This window comes from Carya illinoinensis, chromosome 6, assembly GCF_018687715.1.
Source record: "Carya illinoinensis cultivar Pawnee chromosome 6, C.illinoinensisPawnee_v1, whole genome shotgun sequence".
NCBI lineage: Eukaryota > Viridiplantae > Streptophyta > Magnoliopsida > Fagales > Juglandaceae > Carya > Carya illinoinensis.
This window is the reverse complement of record NC_056757.1, coordinates 1,997,100-2,017,314: the sequence shown is the minus strand read 5'-3', so window position 1 is coordinate 2,017,314 and position 20,215 is coordinate 1,997,100. Positions and strand designations below refer to the sequence as shown.

At 38.8% G+C, this 20,215-nt stretch overlaps 2 protein-coding genes and 2 pseudogenes across 2 annotated transcripts; 3 read left to right on the top strand and 1 right to left on the bottom strand.

Annotated features, from left to right (window-relative positions):
• Positions 1 to 1,033: 1,033 nt before the first annotated feature.
• On the bottom strand, positions 1,034 to 2,161 carry LOC122313656 (pectinesterase inhibitor 10-like). Its single transcript, XM_043128832.1, has 2 exons — positions 1,734 to 2,161; positions 1,034 to 1,346 (listed from the first exon to the last, which is right to left on the bottom strand). The coding sequence occupies exons 1-2, from the start codon at positions 2,159 to 2,161 to the stop codon at positions 1,034 to 1,036; spliced, it is 741 nt and encodes a 246-aa protein (XP_042984766.1).
• Positions 2,162 to 4,906: 2,745 nt separating this feature from the next.
• On the top strand, positions 4,907 to 5,755 carry LOC122313993 (annotated as a pseudogene).
• Positions 5,756 to 9,845: 4,090 nt separating this feature from the next.
• LOC122313655 lies at positions 9,846 to 15,968 on the top strand. The gene is made up of 2 exons (XM_043128831.1): positions 9,846 to 10,404; positions 15,825 to 15,968. The coding sequence occupies exons 1-2, from the start codon at positions 9,846 to 9,848 to the stop codon at positions 15,881 to 15,883; spliced, it is 618 nt and encodes a 205-aa protein (XP_042984765.1). The 3' UTR covers positions 15,884 to 15,968.
• A 534-nt stretch (positions 15,969 to 16,502) lies between these two features.
• On the top strand, positions 16,503 to 18,836 carry LOC122313654 (annotated as a pseudogene).
• Positions 18,837 to 20,215: the final 1,379 nt, after the last annotated feature.

Here is a 20,215-nt window from a genome sequence, read left to right as displayed (position 1 = left end):
TGAAGACGTTACAGTGATGCCTTTTTATAGGCATAGCTACAATGAGAGAAGTTTTTGTACAAAGAATATTCTTAGCCTAGGTACGGTTTGTTATTGAAAGGATGACATGCAGGGACGCTGCTCATGCAGAGACGCTGCTCATGCAGAGATGCTGAAGTCGTTACGTGATTCCACTAAAGTCCTTTGGTTGTGATTCTTTTGCTGTGATGACAGTCTGTTCCTTAACATCCCCCCTCAAGTCAAGCGGTGAGTGAGCATGCAGACGTAGACTTGAACAGAGAAGAGCAAAGCGTGTTCCAGACAGTGGTTTTGTAAGAACATCGACAACTTGGTCTTTTCCAGAAACGAAGGCCACTTGAAGAGATTTGTTAATTACACGATTACGCACAAAGTGAAAATCGATTTCAACGTGTTTCGTGCAAGCGTGAAAAACCGGATTTGATGAGAGGTACATGGCCCCCATATTATCACAGTAGACGACAAGTGGGCAGTTGAGAGGAATTTCCAAATCACGGCAGAGATGCTGAAGCCATATTACTTCAGTGGTGGCGTTGGCGACAGCTTTAAATTCTGCTTCAGTGGAGGAGCAAGCGATTGTGGGTTGTTTCTTAGATGACCAAGAAACTAAATTTGCACCGAGGAAGACACAAAAACCACTTGTGGAACGCCGGTCGTCTGGGCAGCCTGCCAAATCGGCATCGGAAAAGGCAGTGAGCTTGAAGGTTGAGGATGGCGAAATTTGCAGACCAGTAGTTGCTGTATGTTTCAAGTACCTCAAGATTCGTTTTACAACTTGCCAATGGGGAACTCGGGGATTATGCATGTACTGGCAGACCTTGCCAATGGTGTAGGCTAAGTCAGGCCGTGTGAATGAAAGATATTGCAAGGATCCGACAGTGCTGCGATACAGAGAAGGGTCTTCAAAAATATTACCGGTGGAGGCACTTAGTTTCTCTGTTGTAGTCATTGGGGTTTTTACCGGTTTTGCTAGTGACATATTTGTTCGATGAAGCAAATCAAGAATATATTTTTGCTATGTAAGAAGTAATCCTTTGGAATTCAATGTAACTTCAACACCCAGAAAGTACCGTAAAACACCAAGATCCGTGATAGGAAAATCACATCGCAAAGCTGTAACAAGATCAGATATTTGCTGAATTGAGGATCCTGTTATTAACAGGTCATCCACGTACACAAGGACACATATCTTGCTGTGTGAGGTGGTGCGCAGAAACAGAGAAGGATCAGCAGTAGAGATATTAAAACCAAGATCAACCAGGCGGTTACTTAGGCGGGAGTACCATGCACGTGGGGACTGCCGGAGGCCATAGAGAGCTTTATGTAACCTGCAAAGATGAGAGGGAAATTGGGAATGAGAAAAGCCAGGTGGTTGGGTCATGAAAACAGTCTCCTGTAATGGTCCATGCAGGAAGGCGTTTTGAACGTCATATTGACGTATGGGCCAGTGGTTTGTAACGGCAAGTGCAAGGACAAGTCGGACAGTGGTTGGCTTCACGACAGGGCTGAAAGTCTCCTCAAAGTCGATATCAGACTGCTAAAGAAAACCCTTTGCCACAAGACGGGCTTTCCGTCGTTGAAGAGAGCCATAGGCATGCCGTTTTGTTTGAAAAACCCATTTACAGGTAACAATGTTGGAGGCTTCAGTTAATGGTACTAAGGACCATGTTCGATTGTTAAGTAGAGCATTAAATTCTTGGGCCATGGCTTCTCACCATTCATGATGCTGCTGAGCAATCGTATAGCAGGTTGGTGTCTCTGGAATATCAGAGGAGATGGAAATTAGAGCACGAGGAGGCGGCCACTTGATCGTTCCATCGGTGTACTGACGCGGACGGAGAGCATTGGTGCGGGACCTTGTGATCATTGGATGTGCAGGCTGCGGCGTAGCAAATGAACGAGAGTCCTGTGTGCTAGGTGATGAAGATGATGAAGGAGATGAGTGAGAGGTAGAGGATGATGGAGGTGGGCCTAAGATAGATGGAGAGGAGGAAGTGGGTATAGATTCAGTTGGAGAAGGATTTGAGTGAAAAAGAGAGAGATCCGTGTGAGTTGGAGGAGAAATGGGCTTGGGTTGAGTATTGGCAAACGGAAAAATTTGCTCATTGAATTGAACGTCAATGGACGTAAACGTGCAATCCATAGGCAAATTATAACAAATGAATCCCTTATGAGATGGGCTGAGACCGAGATAAGCACATGGAATGGATCGGTAATTGAATTTGTGGGAGTTGTAAGGGGAGGTAAGTGGCCAGCATTCCGAACCAAAAATGCGAAGGTCTTTGTAATCGGGATGTTTTTGATGAAGTAGAAAATAAGGAGATGAATTGTTAAGAGATGGGGAGGGTAAAATGTTAATTAAATAGACGGCGTGGGCGAATGCAAAAGGCCAAAAGTGGAGTGGAATTGAAGCATGCGCTAGAAGGGCCAAGCCCGTATCAACAATGTGACGATGTTTCCGTTCAATAATGCCATTTTGTGTGTGAGTATGAGGGCATGTTATTCGATGGATGATTCCATGAGTTTCTAAGTATTGAGAGAAGGGTCGGAATTCTCCACCCCAATCGGATTGAAATTGTTTAATTGTTGTTTGAAATTGAACTTCAATTTGAGTTTTAAAATTAATGAAAGTATCGAGAGCTTGAGATTTGGTTTTGAGAGGGAATAGCCAAGTGTAGCGGGAATAATCATCCATAAAACTAATATAATATTTATGTCCATCATGAGATACATGTGGGGAAGGACCCCATAGATATGAAAACACAAGTTGAAAAGGGGAGATAGACTTGTGATGCCTAGTGAGTGCAGGTTGTCTATGGGACTTTCCTTGAGCACATGCATTACAAAAAGATGGCAATTTTAAAGGATCATAAGGAAGATTATAATGCTGTAAAATGGAACGGACAAGTTTTAGGAAGGGATGCCCGAGTCTTGAATGCCATGTTGGAATTGAAAGAGATGTTGTGTGAGCTGAAGGCAACGAAGGCGTGAAGGAGTAGAGCCCATTATGCGTGGTTCCACAAAGTAGATGCTTCCCCGTTGTTCATTCCTTAACAGAAAAAGAGTCAGCAAAGAATTCAAAAAAGACATCATCGTCAATACAAAATTGACGAACAGAGACAAGGTTTTTCTGAAAAGATGGAACACAAAGAATTTTGTTTAAAAGGAAACTGGAAGTAGGGGTAGAAAAGGAGGCAGAACCGGAGTGAGATATGGGAATTGTGGAGCCATCGCCAACACGCAAGGAATCATCACCATAGTACTCGGCAGCCTGCAAATTCAAGTGAGACAAGTCACTTGTGATATGATGCGTTGCTGCCGTGTCAGGATACCAGCTGGAATCGGAAGAAGAGTTGGAGGTATAATGTGCAGAAGTTGGTGATGATGAAGTATAAGCCTAGTCGAAGCGGTAAATGCAGGTGAGGGCAGAGTGCCCTTGGCGGTTACAAACCTGACATACCAAACGAGTGTTAGTAGGTAAAAACTGAGTGCTACCATGATTACCTCTAGGTGGTTCACGATCACGGTGTGAGCGACCACACCCACGGGTGTTACAACCCCAGCGTTGGCCTTGACCACGTTGATTTTTGGCTATGTATTGAGCAGATGCTTCAGCAGGAAAGAGGCTATTTGCATTGTGGTGTATCATTCGGGCTTCATGGGCAAGCAAGTGGCTAAGAATTTCACTTGGAGAAATAGGAGTGATACGAGAAGTAACAGAGGTGACAAGGCCATCGTATTCAGGTCCAAGACCAGCAAGAAGATAAGGAACGAAATCTTCGGGAGGTAAAGGATGTCCCGCGGCAGCCATGGTATCTGCTAGAATTTTAGCTCTACGAAAATAGACTGAGACTGTATCGGTTCCTTTCTTGAGTGAGGCTAGTTTGAGTTGGGTTTGGAGGATTCGAGATTGAGAAACAGAGGCATATGTTGACCCGAGAGTGAGCCAGACTTCACGAGCAGAAGTACAGCCCACAACTTCAGCCATGATGGGTTATGATAAGGAGGAGATGAGCACAGACATTACTAATCGATCCTGCTCAGTCCGGGTATCATATTCAGGGTTGGGAGCACCATTGTCAAGATGGGTGTTAGGGGCAGGGCAGGAGCCATCTACGTATTTGTACAAGCGTTGGCCACGAAGATAAGACACAAGCTGCACTTTCCATAAAAGGTAATTTTCTGGGGTGAGCTTGACAGAAATGGTGAGGGAAGGATTAGGATTCTGAGGCTTGGGAGGCGCCATGGACGTTAGTCCTTTTTAGGCTCTTGATACCATGCTAAATAAAATGAACTCTGCCTCAAAACATTTTATTTCTTGTATATTGAAGACGTTACAGTGATGCCTTTTTATAGGCATAGCTACAATGAGAGAAGTTTTTGTACAAAGAATATTCTTAGCCTAGGTACGGTTTGTTATTGAAAGGATGACATGCAGGGACGCTGCTCATGTAGAGACGCTACTCATGCAGAGATGTTGAAGCCGTTACGTGATTCCACTAAAGTCCTTTGGCTGTGATGACAGTCTGTTCCTTAACAATACCATAAAAAATCCCATCCTTTTCTAATAAATTTCCACAAACTCACCCCATTATGCTACACTAGAAGCTTTAGAACACCAACCTCCCTACAGACTTCCATACTTCACATCAATAACATTTTTCCAAAGGGCTTCACTCTCCAAATCATATCTACAAATCCATTTCCCAAGTAAAGCTTGATTAAAGACCTGGTGGTATTATTAATCCCCAAATGACCACTTTCCAATGGTTGACAAACTTTCTACCAACTGAGCAAGTGGCACTTTTCTCCCTCACCTACACCGCCCCATAAGAAATGAAGAAATAAACTCTCAATTCTCTTTCAACCCTTGCAGGAAGGTGGAAAAAGAATGCCGGAAATATGTGGGTAGGTTAGACAAATGACTTGTATGTACAAAGCAACCCATGACACTTAGTTGGAATGGCAGTCAAATTCTATGATTTCAACTCACCCTCTGGCTTGAAGAAACTTGACGATTACCTCCTTACTCGTAGTTACATTACAGGCTATCAAGCTTCCAAGGATGATCTTACTGTATATGGAGCTATTTTAAAGGCTCCATCAGCTGAATACATTAACGTGTCTCGGTGGTTCAATCACATTGATGCACTCTTGAGGATCTCTGGTTTTTCTGGAGAAGGATGTGGTGTCACTATTGAGGGATCTGCTCCCATCACAGGGGAGGCAATTGCAACCCCTCCAGTTGCTGACACTAAGGCCTCAGCTGCAGAAGAAGATGATGCTGCATTTTTGGCTAGGAGACTGAAGACGAGAAGAAGGTTGCTGAAGAATGTGCCGCTGCCATCAAGGCATTCGACAAAAAGAAAGAGTCTGGAAAGTCCTCTGTTCTTTTGGATGTGAAGCCATGGGATGATGAAACTGCCATGAAAAAACTTGAGGAAGTAGTAAGAAGTGTTCAGATGGAAGGGCTATTTTGCGGAGCATCTAAACTGGTCTTGGTTGGGTATGGTATCAAGAAATTGTAGATAATGCTTACCATTGTGGATGACTTGGTATCTGTTGATACTCTCATTGAGGAACATCTTACAGAAGAACCAATTAATGAGTTTGTCTAGAGTTGTGATACTGTGCCCTTCAACAAAATATAATTGGAGGGCTTGCCTCGGCCGGATAGGTTGCAGTCGTGGAGAGATTGAAGACCTTTATTTAATGTCTATTTATTCCTATATTTGATGTAGATGGTATTAATATCCCAAGTTTTGTTTGCTGGACTTGTGGTCTGTTACTTTGTGCTTTGGGCATGGAAATAATGACTTGACTATATCTATGTTTCTTTCCGAATATGTGGCCCACATATACTATCTCTGCAGAACGAGATTACGAATATGTGGCCCACCTTTGAAACGTAATAGTTGCTGGACAATTCCATGATCTGATTGGTAAAAACATTGACAGGTTTTTAAATGCATAACAGCAGGTACAAATTCAAAAAAATAGGAAAAAGGGTGAAATCTCTGATCCATTAATGAAGTTTTTTATATGAATATTAAATTGAATACTGATTAGATACAGTTTTTAAATGAGTAACAGCAGCTAAACATTTTTTGCTAATTGCATCAACTGTTCAACATCTTGGCAATTTTTAAGGACAACTATACTATATAGTGTGTATCTTGACACACACACACACACACACACACATATATATATGTCAAGATAGAACTTTATACCCAGCGAAAATTCATTTTTTTGACATGTTTACAATTCAGATTGTTAATTTTTTATGGAGTATGCCATTGATGGCCTTCCCATGCATTAATATAGCCTAATTCAAGGACTTTTGCTACACCTTAAAGTATCATGATAAGATATTGTTGTGAGGGAAAGCGATGCAAATGTGCGAAAGTACATGGCGTTGATAGGCAAGCTGATGCACCCCAGGAAACATTTCAAGACCATGATTTTTTCCTGCATGAATTACCTACTATTAGGTACTTTCAAGAAAATGATTTTGTACTTATTCTCCTAAAAAATAAGAGTCAGTCACTGCGTGAGGGATTGGAGAGTTGTTGTAATACCCTAGTCTTCCTACGTGAGTCTTTACGTCATTTTATTTTATTTCTTAAGTTAAATATGTTCATGTAAAGATTTTTATTATTTCATTTTAGATGGGTGTGTTTTTATTTTTTTATTTTTTTTATGTGGGTTGTTAAAATAAATTAAGTACATGATTTTTAAGGCCTAATAGATGAAGAAATTCATTTTCAAACCCATCGGTCTACACCTAATAAATGAAGAAATTCATTTTCAAACCCATCGGTCTACACCTAATAAATGAAGAAATTCATCTTCAAACCCATCGGTCTACACCTAATAGATGAAGAAATTCATTTTCAAACCCATCGGTCTACACCTAATAGATGAAGAAATTCATTTTCAAACCCATCAGTCTACACCTAATAAATGAAGAAATTCATCTTCAAACCCATCGGTCTACACCTAATAGATGAAGAAATTCATTTTCAAACCCATCGGTCTACACCTAATAGATGAAGAAATTCATCTTCAAACCCATCGGTCTACACCTAATAGATGAAGAAATTCATCTTCAAACCCATCGGTCTACACCTAATAAATGAAGAAATTCATTTTCAAACCCATCAGTCTACACCTAACAAATGAAGAACAAGTCTTCTTCATCTCTCTTCCATACTAGCCAACTCCACTTCTCTCTTTTCTTCTCCTCTTCAAGAAATCAATCCTCTCACTTTCTTCAAGCTTTGGACCTTCACTTGACCTCTTGAAAGAATCTAAGAGCTTAAGGTAAATTGTTTAAGATGATTTTATGTGATTTTGGAAGCTAACTAAATTGTTTAGTTTATGTTTTGATGTTATATTTTATATATATACATATATACTTTGTTTTAAGGGATTAAGTATTTATATGAGAATGTTTTGATGTTATGTTTTGTATATCTACATATATGTTCTGTTTTAAGGGATTAATTATATATATAGGGCTGTTTTGATGTTATGTTAACTAAATTAACTATCTTCTTATGTTACTCTTGTAAGGATTTGTTGAGATGGTAGTTATTTGAAGTAACATTAAGGGTAGAAAACGACGTTAGATTTATAATATTTTAGCCATCGTTAAAAAGGGGATCTAAAGGATGTTGGATGAGTTTTAACACACTTGTTATTTATTGGATTAGGATTTTCTGAAGTTAAAGGAATTTCAGTGGATCGAGGTAAGTAGCTATGACCATGCGCCCACGCCAAGTTCTCTTGTGGAAGAATATATCTCTATCTCTTTCCAAATGTTCTTCTAATTAAAGAATAAATGAGTTTATATTATGTACAAGCCTTTCTTGGTAGCCCCTGTTAAGTATCCTATCGATTATAATTGATTGTATGTGTATATGGTAATGCATGCATGTAGATCCTAAGTCATGAAATTTTTTTATACATGCTTCTTGAAATAACTAAGATTTTATTTATATGTAAGCATGACATAAAATGTTATTTTCCAAAATAAAAGCATATTCATCGGACTAAGGAAGATATGGAAAATGTTGATTTCAAAGAAAGAAAATGAATGAATTAATGTATGAAAGTATGTAATGGCCACATGAAAGGAAATGATATCAAAGAAATGGGCAGATTGCAATGCCGGGTAAGTAGTACTGGTAGTGCACCCAGTGCTGCTCCCTGACAGAAAGGGGTTCCTAACCTGTGGCCACGGGTGGAATCCAGGTCCAACAGGACCGCTAACCCCAACACACTGGGCGTAATAGTGTGTTGGCCACAAGAAAGTGAAAGATTAAATGAAGTGGATACATGAAGATATGATATATAAGTATGTATGAAAATAAGAAATAAAGATTTTTGCATGAAAGTATGAAGTAAGTATATGCATGATAGTAAGAAGTAAGTGTATGTATGATGTTATAAAGAAAGTATATGCATGGAAGTATTGTCAGAATTAGTATTGGTTTATGGATGCATGTTTTCAAAAGAAAGTACTATATGCTTTTTAAGTTAACAGCATGGTGTACTACTTACTGAGTATTAGACTCACTTTGTGTTTATGTTTTAAACGTCCAGGTACAGACGAATCTACTGAGGAGCTGAGTATTACTGAGGAGGGAGAGGCCGATGTTTAGTAGTCCCTGGGTAGTTTGGTTTCTTCTATGATGATATATGTTTCTTATTTGTCAATAATGGAAACCCTCCTGCTTTAAGTTAGTTTTCTTTTGTAATGACTAAAGGGACTGAGTCCCTTTTTGTTTAAAGTAGTTATCTTAAATAAATGGATGACGGACTCTGAGAGTCCTTTGTAAAAGAATGTAAAGGTATGTCTATTAGATGTTTATTTCAGTTAGAAATTAGAATTTATGCGTGATGCGTTCGAATCGTCGCGCGTTATCTTTAAAAAAAATAATAATAATAATAAATAATAATAATAATAATAATAATAATAATAATAATAATAATAATAACAATAGGGGCATTCATTTAGAACTAAATTTACTGTTATAATAGGAAAAAAAAAAAAAAAAAAAAGAACAAGTACGGGATCACGGTCTCGCTCTTGTTAGGGTGGGGTTGTGACAAATCTTGGTATCAGAGCAAAGGTTAAGAAGTCCTGTAGACTTTAGGGGTAAACTAGGCTAAGGCCCTCTCTCTAAAGTATGCCAAGCTCCGCAGCAGGTTCAAATGGTATTTCTTATTGCATGATATGAATTTTGTAAAGAGATTTCAAGTTATGTATGCTACTTTGTATGAGTTTTTGCTAATGCTATTGTTATCCATGTTCTAGTATGGCAACACAACACAATAACAATAAACGTCGAGGGCGGCCCAGTGTTCGTAATCCTGAAGATCAACAAGAATCTCCTAGAGATTCAGAAAACCTCGTTGATGCGGCAACTCGCCTTATAGAGGTTTTCACTAGTGGGCAAACCGCCATGCAAGTACAAGTCCCACATCTGACTGCTTTTGATCGCTTCTGCAAACAGCATCCTCCGTTGTTTGATGGCAAGGGTACGGAATTAGATGCAGATAATTGGTTAGAGCGCTTGGAGAAAATTTTCAGTGTAATCAGCTGTACCGAGGAACAAAAGGTAGAATTTGCAGCATATAACTTGGCTGATGTGGCCAGTGGGTGGTGGAAGGCCACTCGCGGATTTATTCAGCAGGAATTGGGCGAAGCTATCCCTATATCATGAAATAAATTTAAAGAGGCATTTAATGACCGGTTCTTTCCTGTATCCATTCGTGAGGCCAAGGCCCGAGAGTTTGCTAACTTGAAACAAGGGACAATGACAGTGAGACAGTATGCATCAAAATTTGTGGAGTTGTCAAGATTTGCCCCACACTTGGTCCACACTGAGGCACTGAAGGCCGAGAAGTTTGAGCGAGGCCTAAACCCCAGAATTATGGACTCCCTTCTTGCATTGAAGATTAGAAAGTTCGCGGACTTGGAAGATAGAGCAGTGATACTTGAGGAGAATTTACGAGTCCGGGCAGGGGAATTCAATCAAAGGAAGAGGCCATTTTATGCTATGGAGCAAAATAAGGGCAAGAGACCTATGTACAACCCGATGCCCAAGCCAATCCAAGTGGTCAAACCTCCCCAACGTGGTACAATAGCGCCTCACCCCGCATGCCAAAACTGTGGCAAACGTCATGCTGGGAAGTGCCTTATGGGGACTAACATCTGCTTTAAATGTGGTAAGATAGGTCATTTGGCATGGGAGTGTACAATGCTTGTGGCCCCTAATACTCAAGTGCAGAATCAAGGGCAGAAGAATCCAGCACCGGCTCGAGTTTTCGCGTTAACATTTGATGATGCTGATACTTCTCCTAATGTGGTAACAGGTATTCTTCCCCTGTTTTCGCATCGTGCTTTAGTACTATTTGATTCTGGTGCTACGCATTCATTTATATCCCGTAAATATGCATGCCTGAGCGAGAGAGCATCTGAACCTCTTCAGCCAGTGATGTCTGTTTCTTCACCTCTCGGAAAATCCATGATTTGTCAGTTTGTGCTGAAGGGTTGCGTGATAAAGATACAAGATCGACATCTCCTTGCTGATTTGATATTATTTGATATGGAGGAGTTCGATGTGATTTTGGGCATGGATTGGTTGTCTCAATACCATGCTAGCTTGGAGTGCTTCAAGAAGGAAGTAATCTTTAGACTACCAGGTGAGTTAGAGTTCCGTTTCTGTGCTGCGGCTAAGAGTATTGTGCCGAATGTGATCTCTGCATTAAAGGCCACCACTATGTTAAGGAAGGGTTGTGCAGGATTTCTTGCTAGTTTGGTGATGCCACAACCAAATGGGCCTAAGTTGCAAAATATAGAGGTGGTGAAGGATTTTCCTGATGTCTTTCCAGACGAACTACCTGGCTTACCTCCAGGTAGGGAGATTGAGTTCTCTATAGATATTATTCCGGGAACGGCCACTATCTCTAAAACGCCATACCGGATGGCACCTGTAGAGCTCAAGGAGCTTAAGGATCAATTGCAAGAATTGTTGGAAAAAGGCTTTATTCGCCCTAGTGTATCACCGTGGGGTGCACCAGTTCTCTTTGTGAAAAAGAAGGATGGGTCGTTGCGACTTTGTATCGATTATAGAGAACTTAATAGGGTGACTGTTAAGAATCGGTATCCTCTACCACGAATTGATGATTTATTTGATCAACTTCAAGGATCCCAAGTATTTTCAAAGATTGATCTCCGATCAGGGTACCATCAGTTGAAGATTAAGGCGGAGGTATTCCAAAGACTGCTTTCAGAACTAGATATGGACATTATGAATTTTTAGTGATGTCCTTTGGATTGACTAACGCCCCAGCGGCTTTCATGGACTTGATGAATCGTGTCTTTAAGAAGTATATTGATAAGTTTGTAATAGTATTTATTGATGACATTCTTATTTACTCAAGAACCCCGGAAGAACATGTGAAGCATTTGGAGGTTGTTCTTCAAGTTTTGCGAGAGAAGAAATTATATGCTAAGTTGAATAAGTGTGAGTTTTGGTTACAAAAGATTTCTTTTCTTGGCCATATAATTTCAAAGGATGGTATTTCCGTAGATCTTGCAAAGGTGGAGGCGATAGTGGAATGGCCTAGACCAAAAACTATTCAAGAAATTAGAAGCTTCCTTGGTCTTGCGGGGTATTATCGAAGATTTGTTGGAGGGTTTTCTCGCATCGCAGTTCCTTTAACGACCTTGACCCGAAAGGGTGAGGAATTCATATGGACAACAGAATGTGAGAAAAGCTTTCAGGAGCTCAAGGAGAAACTTGTGACGGCACCTGTTCTTACTATACCTTTGGGTACAGAAGGATTTGTAATATACAGCGATGCCTCACACAAAGAGTTGGGGTGTGTTCTTATGCAGCATGGAAAAGTTGTAGCGTATGCTTCGCGTCAACTTAAGGATTATGAGCGCAACTACCCAACCCATGATTTAGAATTGGCTGCTGTGGTATTTGCCTTAAAGATATGGCGACATTACCTTTATGGGGAACATTGTGAAATTTATACGGACCACAAGAGTCTAAAATATTTCTTCACTCAAAATGAGTTAAATATGAGGCAGCGTAGATGGTTGGAGCTATTGAAAGATTATGATTGTAATATCAACTACCACCCCGGCAAAGCTAATGTAGTTGCCGACGCCCTTAGTCGGAAGTCTTCTTCTGGCACTCTCAGGAGTATGTATACTCCCCAGAAATTTGTTCTTCTAGATATGGAGAAGCTGGGAGTGGAAATGGTGATGGATGTACAAGCAAGGCTGAATAGCCTAGTTCTTGGCCTGACAATATTGGACCAAATTAAAGCTGCTCAAAGTGAAGACCTTAACCTCCAGAAGATCAAAGCGGATATTTTAGAAGGAAAACAACCTGATTTTGTGATTTCTGGTGATGAATCGTTGCGGTTTAAAGGAAGATTGTGTGTACCAGGTAAAAAGGAACTAAGGGATCTAATATTGAGGGAAGCACATCGGTCTCTATACACAATGCATCCAGGTAGTACCAAAATGTATCGAGACCTGAGACAACACTACTGGTGGAGCGGAATGAAACGAGATGTGGCTAACTTTGTAGCTCAATGCCTGACATGCCAGCAAGTTAAGGCTGAGCATCAAAGACCCTCGGGAGCACTATAGCCACTACCAATACCAGTTTGGACATGGGATGAAATCAGCATGGATTTTGTAACTGGATTTCCTAAAGCCCAAGGAGGACAAGATTCTGTGTGGGTGATTGTCGACAGATTATCGAAATCAGCCCACTTCATACCAATTCAGATGACTTACTCGATGAGTAAGTTGGAAGAGATATATGTCAAAGAGATAGTTAGGTTGCACGGAGTTCCATCCAAGATAGTATCGGATAGGGACTCACGGTTTACTTCAGCATTTTGGAGGAGCGTGCAAAGGAACCTGGGGACAGAATTGACTTATAGTACTGCTTTCCACCCTCAGACAGATGGGCAGTCTGAGAGAACAATTCAAATTCTTGAAGATATGTTACGGGCATTTGTCTTGGATTTCAAGGAAAGTTGGATAAAATACTTACCATTAGTTGAATTTGTCTATAATAATAGTCACCAAGAGAGTATCAATGCGGCACCATATGAAGTTTTGTATGGGCGCAAATGTAGATCGCCCCTTTATTGGGACGAGGTTGGTGAGAAAAAGATGTTGGGCCCTGATTTAGTTCAAAATATGCAAGAAAAAGTAGCTATCATCAGAAAGAGGCTTGCCCTATCTCAAGAGAGGCAAAAGAAATATGCCGATCATAGAAGAAGGGAGCTGCACTTTGAGGTAGGAGACAAAGTATTCCTTCGGGTAGCTCCAATGAAAGGAGTTATGAGATTCGGCAAGAAAGGCAAATTAACCCCAAGATACATTGGCCCATTTGAGATTCTTGAAAAGATAGGAGCAGTTGCATATCGACTCGCACTACCCCCAGAATTTTCAGTCATGCATAATGTTTTCCATGTTTCAATGCTTCGAAAATATGTGCATGACCCTACACATGTGTTGGATTATGCACCTCTCCAAGTGCATAAAGATTTCTCATACGAGGAAGCACCAGTCCGAATCTTAGATCGGGAGATTCGAGTACTTCACAATAAAACCATTCCGATGGTCAAAGTGCTTTGGAACCACCACACTGAGCAAGAGGCAACCTGGGAACATGAGGACGACGTGAGGATTAAATATCCCACTCTTTTTCTTTGAGGTACGTTCAATCTCGAGGACGAGATTATTTTAAGGTGGGGAGAGTTGTAATACCCTAGTCTTACTACGTGAGTCTTTACGTAATTTATTTTATTTCTTAAGTTAAATATGTTCATGTAAAGATTTTTATTATTTCATTTTAGATAGGTGTGTTTTTATTTTTTTATTTTTTTTTTATGTGGGTTGTTAAAATAAATTAAGTACATGATTTTTAAGGCCTAATAGATGAAGAAATTCATTTTCAAACCCATCGGTCTACACCTAATAAATGAAGAAATTCATCTTCAAACCCATCGGTCTACACCTAATAGATGAAGAAATTCATTTTCAAACCCATCGGTCTACACCTAATAGATGAAGAAATTCATTTTCAAACCCATCGGTCTACACCTAATAAATGAAGAAATTCATCTTCAAACCCATCGGTCTACACCTAATAGATGAAGAAATTCATTTTCAAACCCATCGGTCTACACCTAATAGATGAAGAAATTCATCTTCAAACCCATCGGTCTACACCTAATAGATGAATAAATTCATCTTCAAACCCATCGGTCTACACCTAATAAATGAAAAAATTCATTTTCAAACCCATCGGTCTACACCTAACAAATGAAGAACAAGTCTTCTTCATCTCTCTTCCATACTAGCCAACTCCACTTCTCTCTTTTCTTCTCCTCTTCAAGAAATCAATCCTCTCACTTTCTTCAAGCTTTGGACCTTCACTTGACCTCTTGAAAGAATCTAAGAGCTTAAGGTAAATTGTTTAAGATGATTTTATGTGATTTTGGAAGCTAACTAAATTGTTTAGTTTATGTTTTGATGTTATATTTTATATATATACATATATACTCTATTTTAAGGGATTAAGTATTTATATGAGAATGTTTTGATGTTATGTTTTGTATATCTACATATATGTTCTATTTTAAGGAATTAATTATATATATAGGGCTGTTTTGATGTTATGTTAACTAAATTAACTATCTTCTTATGTTACTCTTGTAAGGATTTGTTGAGATGGTAGTTATTTGAAGTAACATTAAGGGTAGAAAACGACGTTAGATTTATAATATTTTAGCCATCGTTAAAAAGAGGATCTAAAGGATGTTGGATGAGTTTTAACACACTTGTTATTTATTGGATTAGGATTTTCTGAAGTTAAAGGAATTTCAGCGGATCGAGGTAAGTAGCTATGACCATGCGCCCACGCCAAGTTCTCTTGTGGAAGAATATATCTCTATCTCTTTCCAAATGTTCTTCTAATTAAAGAATAAATGAGTTTATATTATGTACAAGCCTTTCTTGGTAGCCCCTGTTAAGTATCCTATCGATTATAACTGATTGTATGTGTATATGGTAATGCATGCATGTAGATCCTAAGTCATGAAATTTTTTTATACATGCTTCTTGAAATAACTAAGATTTTATTTATATGTAAGCATGACATAAAATGTTATTTTCCAAAATAAAAGCATATTCATCGGACTAAGGAAGATATGGAAAATGTTGATTTCAAATAAAGAAAATGAATGAATTAATGTATGAAAGTATGTAATGGCCACATGAAAGGAAATGATATCAAAGAAATGGGCAGATTGCAATGCCGGGTAAGTAGTACTGGTAGTGCACCCAGTGCTGCTCCCTGACAGAAAGGGGTTCCTAACCTGTGGCCACGGGTGGAATCCAGGTCCAACAGCACCGCTAACCCCAACACACGGGGCGTAATAGTGTGTTGGCCACAAGAAAGTGAAAGATTAAATGAAGTGCATGCATGAAGATATGATATATAAGTATGTATGAAAATAAGAAATAAAGATTTTTGCATGAAAGTATGAAGTAAGTATATGCATGATAGTAAGAAGTAAGTGTATGTATGATGTTATAAAGAAAGTATATGCATGGAAGTATTGTCAGAATTAGTATTGGTTTATGGATGCATGTTTTCAAAAGAAAGTACTATATGCTTTTTAAGTTAACAGCATGGTGTACTACTTACTGAGTATTAGACTCACTTTGTGTTTATGTTTTAAACGTCCAGGTACAGACGAATCTACTGAGGAGCTGAGTATTACTGAGGAGGGAGAGGCCGATGTTTAGTAGTCCCTGGGTAGTTTGGTTTCTTCTATGATGATATATGTTTCTTATGTTTCAATAATGGAAACCCTCCTGCTTTAAGTTAGTTTTCTTTTATAATGACTAAAGGGACTGAGTCCCTTTTTGTTTAAAGTAGTTATCTTAAATAAATGGATGACGGACTCTGAGAGTCCTTTGTAAAGGAATGTAAAGGTATGTCTATTAGATGTTTATTTCAGTTAGAAATTAGAATTTATGCGTGATGCGTTCGAATCGTCACGCATTATCTTTAAAAAAAAATAATAATAATTAATAATAATAATAATAATAATAATAATAATAATAATAATAATAATAATAATAATAATAATAATAATAATAATAATAATAATAACAATATGGGCATTCATTTAGAACTAAATTTACTGTTATAATAGGAAAAAAAAAAAGAAAAAAAAAGAACAAGTACGGGATCACGGTCTCGCTCTTGTTAGGGTGGGGTTGTGACAGTTGTCATGAAAAAAAAAAGAAAAAGTACGGGATCACGGTCTCGCTCTTGTTAGGGTGGGGTTGGGACAGTTGCCATGGTTTCCAGCAACGCATTCGTACAACTCAGATGAGGCTAGCAGCGATTTATTCAATTATGTCTCATCTATATTATGGGTACCGTTTTGGGAAGGAGACAAACCTAAGAGGTAAGATTAATTCTACTCATGGTTTGGTTGATATATTGCCAATAAAATGGTGTTCAAGCCCTCTGAGAGAGAAGGTAAATGTCAAATTAGTAGAGGATGGCAATTATCAGTAGATGGATTCATTTAGAAATCACACTTGTTTGATGTTTAGGTTAGGAAATGCAAATTTCTTTTTAAATTGCACCTATTGATAGAGGCTGACCAAACTAGGCTAGCAATTTTTAATGAGAGTCATTTGGCAGAGATTTGTGAGTATTGTAATGATGGAGAAGATGTTTTATTCTTAAAGGAATAGCATTCACTTTTAATGATGTGGATGCTATTTCACGTGTGCCGTCATATAATTTGTGTGGTAGGACACTTTTTGGTATGAATTGTGACAAATTCATGCGAATAACTTAGTGCACCCATTTCCCATTTCAGGCCCCAATCTCATGCAGGGCAGTTCAAAGCTCCTAACAGTGTCATAATAGTTCAGTTCAGTTTTTTCTATTTTATTTTATCTTTAATTTGTTTTCCTACAATGCTTTGAATTCATGCGAATCCAGCAATTTAGCTAAATGTGTAATCTTTTATACGTATGGTTTCATTGTTCATACAGATATTATGGGATGAAATTGGGTAGAGTGACAGCAACAGGGACAAGACGCCCCTACAACTCGAGCAAGAGTGCCTTGACATTTACCTAAAGAGGGTTGAGAAAACAAGAAAGTACAAGGCTGACTTGCATCAGTCATTGGCTGAGGCTGAAGCTGAAATTAACAATATCGCCTCTGCCCTTGTGGAACATGCCTTCTTTTCAAGGGTTCGCCACTTTTTACACAAATTCATGGTCTTATTGCTCCTATGTCCATGCAAAAGATGAATTTCTCTTTTGAGTTTTTATATGCCTCCACGATTAGGGACCTTACCACCTGCTACATGCTTTCTGTACTATATTTTAATATGTAAGATATAGCTTGCTAATTAAATCATATTGCATGTATTTGTTGAGTTGGTTTCCTTTTTGCAATGTTTGGAAAGGGAAGAGGCACTCTTAAGGAGTAGATATTTGCCATAAAACCCATATTGGCGAAGTTGAGGTCAAAGAAGCTAGAAAAAGTTAAGGAATTTTCAGAAATACAGACTTATGTTGTTCAAATCTGTGCTGAAATAGCAGGCAGTGGTGAGCCTAACATTTCCTCTAATCCACAAGTTTCTGAAAGTGATCTGACAGTGAAGAAGTTGGGAGAGCTTAAGTCACACCTTCAGGAACTTCAGAATGAAAAGGTTCCTTTCACAACAGTGGCTTAGGGTTTTAAGTTGTAGTATGCGAGTAATAATGAGCATTTCATTTCACTTGTTTGCCCTATTGTTTTGCTTAAACTGCAGATTTTCCGATTACTAAAGGTCAACCGCCATATTGATGCTGTCCATGAGCTGGCAACTGTGTTGTCAATTGATTCTTGTAAGACGCTTAATGAAATACACTATAGCTTGACTGATCCCTCAGGTAGTCAATTAAAGAGCATCAGCAACAACACACTTGCTAGATTAACAGGGTTGATCCACTCACTAAGGTAGGAGAAACAACAAAGGCTACAAAAGGTGACTTAACAGTAGTATTATATCCATAAATTTACCCAAGGGTTTCTTTCTCTTATGCATTTTGTTTTACTGAAGTTGCATAATCTTGGGAGAACACTAGTAGAGCTATGGAATGTCATGGGCACATCAGTTGATGAACAAAAAGGTTTTGAGCATGTAACTAGCTTAATTTCTTCCTCGGTTATTGAGGTGTCAAGGCAAGGGTGCCTCGCTCTTGATGTCATTGAGAAGGTGATGCTTAATATCTTCAATCTTAATAGAATTGCTTCTATTAAGATGATACTATGTAGTAGTTAGTGCTGCTTTATATACTGTTTCAGACTGGGCTAGAAGTTGAACAATTGAGTGTTCTGAAAACCACAAAGATGAAGGAGTTGGTGTTCAAGAGGCAAAATGAACTTGAAGAAATCTATAAAGGCGTTCATGTGGATGTAGATGGTGATACAGCACGACAAATTCCACCTTAGGCTTTTAGTCTCCATTATAAAGATTTAGCTAAAGAAGAGGGAGAAAGTGTCAAACTCAAGAAGGAAGACTCAAAATTCCAGCATGGAATCTGAATCAAGAAGCATGGTATGGGGTCTTCATGCATGAGCTGGTGGGGGGTATATAGGAGAGTAGAGAGGAAAGTAGAGGGATATCTAAAATCTGGAATTATATTGTTGAAATTTTCAGCGAGTTTATATTTGGATGTTATGGGGACCTTGAATACCCCAATCCATAGGGATCATTGGTCTTAATTATTGTTCTTATTGTTTTTTTTTTTTTTTGGCTACATTACTGCTCTTGTATCTGCAGCCATTACACAGTGTTATATTATTGCCTACTTTGGTCTTTTAAATGAGTAACAGAAGGCACTTTTATTGTTTAGTTTAATTAATGAAAAAATTTACATCTTCATCTGCCTACTTCAAACATAAATGCAAATGATTTGTCTACATTTTGTCATGCTAAGTATCTACTATGACCAAGTAGTAGGTGAAAATAAACTAATAGTAGGTTTTGATAAATATTACCATATTTATCAAAACCTAATAAATATAAGTAAGCTTATAAGAGAAATAGGTTTGAATAAATAAAGATTAGCATGATGATATTTGAAAATAACAACTACTTTCAAGCAACCAAGCAGATAAAAATAATTATTAACAAGTGGGATTAATTTTTGCAAATATAATGTCATTCTTGGTAGGAATGACATGCATTAAAGACTGTATGGACAATGTTACCAATAGCAAGTTTCAACTTTACCCAGAATTCTTTCCCTAAGCCTAACCTCAATTGCACAAATTCTATGAGTGGGACATTGGCAGCACGAAATATATCTATTATCGACTACCAATTACCAAGGTTCAAAATCAACCAATGAATCGACAATATGCACAGCATCTGCAGATCAGAAGATTAAAAAAAAAAAGAGCAAAACAAAACCAAAAGGAGAAAAAACCAAAATTGAGATTTGTGCATGTCATCCAACAATCCAAGTAACCCCTCACATGGCGCTATGTTTATCCATGTATGGAGAAAATAATGAGTTCCAAACAGAGTTTGTGAGTAGAAAAATACCTTAGACACGCTGAGCAGCACCCGAGCAGAGGATTTTCACCAACCGAGGGCTGGCAAGCCTCGCACACAGGATGCTCGAGATAGCGAATTTAGGGGGATTTCTGGTAGCTCTAGTGCACAGCAGAGGGTGATTTTGGCAGCAATTGCCGTGTGTACATATGCATTCAACAGAAAGGGGATTTAATTTTTGGTAGCCGAAGTATATGGGTTTGCCGATCGATGGAGGCAATGCTTGGGTTTTGGACAGAAACGATGAACAACCTTCTATGCACAACGAAAATGTCGTGGAGGCCAGAGATGGAGCTTCAGGACGTATTCGAAAATGGGGATTACTGGAACTACTACGTATGGATTCGCCGGAAGGGATTTTAGTTGCAGGTGATTGGAAATCGATTAAAAACACACACGAAGAGCAGAGAGGGTACTGTGAATAAGTCGCGGGGAGGGAAATAAAGTGCAATTAAGTTTAGTTCGGACATTCAGTAGCGAAATTTTTCGCCGCTAAAAG

Bases quoted from the DNA above. Each gene is read 5' to 3' on its own strand.
- LOC122313655 (XM_043128831.1), top strand. From the start codon at position 9,846: ATGACAGTGAGACAGTATGCATCAAAATTTGTGGAGTTGTCAAGATTT. The intron at 10,405-15,824 runs GTATTCTTCCCC...TTAAACGTCCAG, and splicing joins TTCTCCTAATGTGGTAACAG to GTACAGACGAATCTACTGAG.
- LOC122313656 (XM_043128832.1), bottom strand. From the start codon at position 2,161: ATGGATTGCACGTTTACGTCCATTGACGTTCAATTCAATGAGCAAATT. The intron at 1,347-1,733 runs GTGAGAAGCCAT...TCATCTTTGCAG, and splicing joins GCTCAGCAGCATCATGAATG to GTTACATAAAGCTCTCTATG.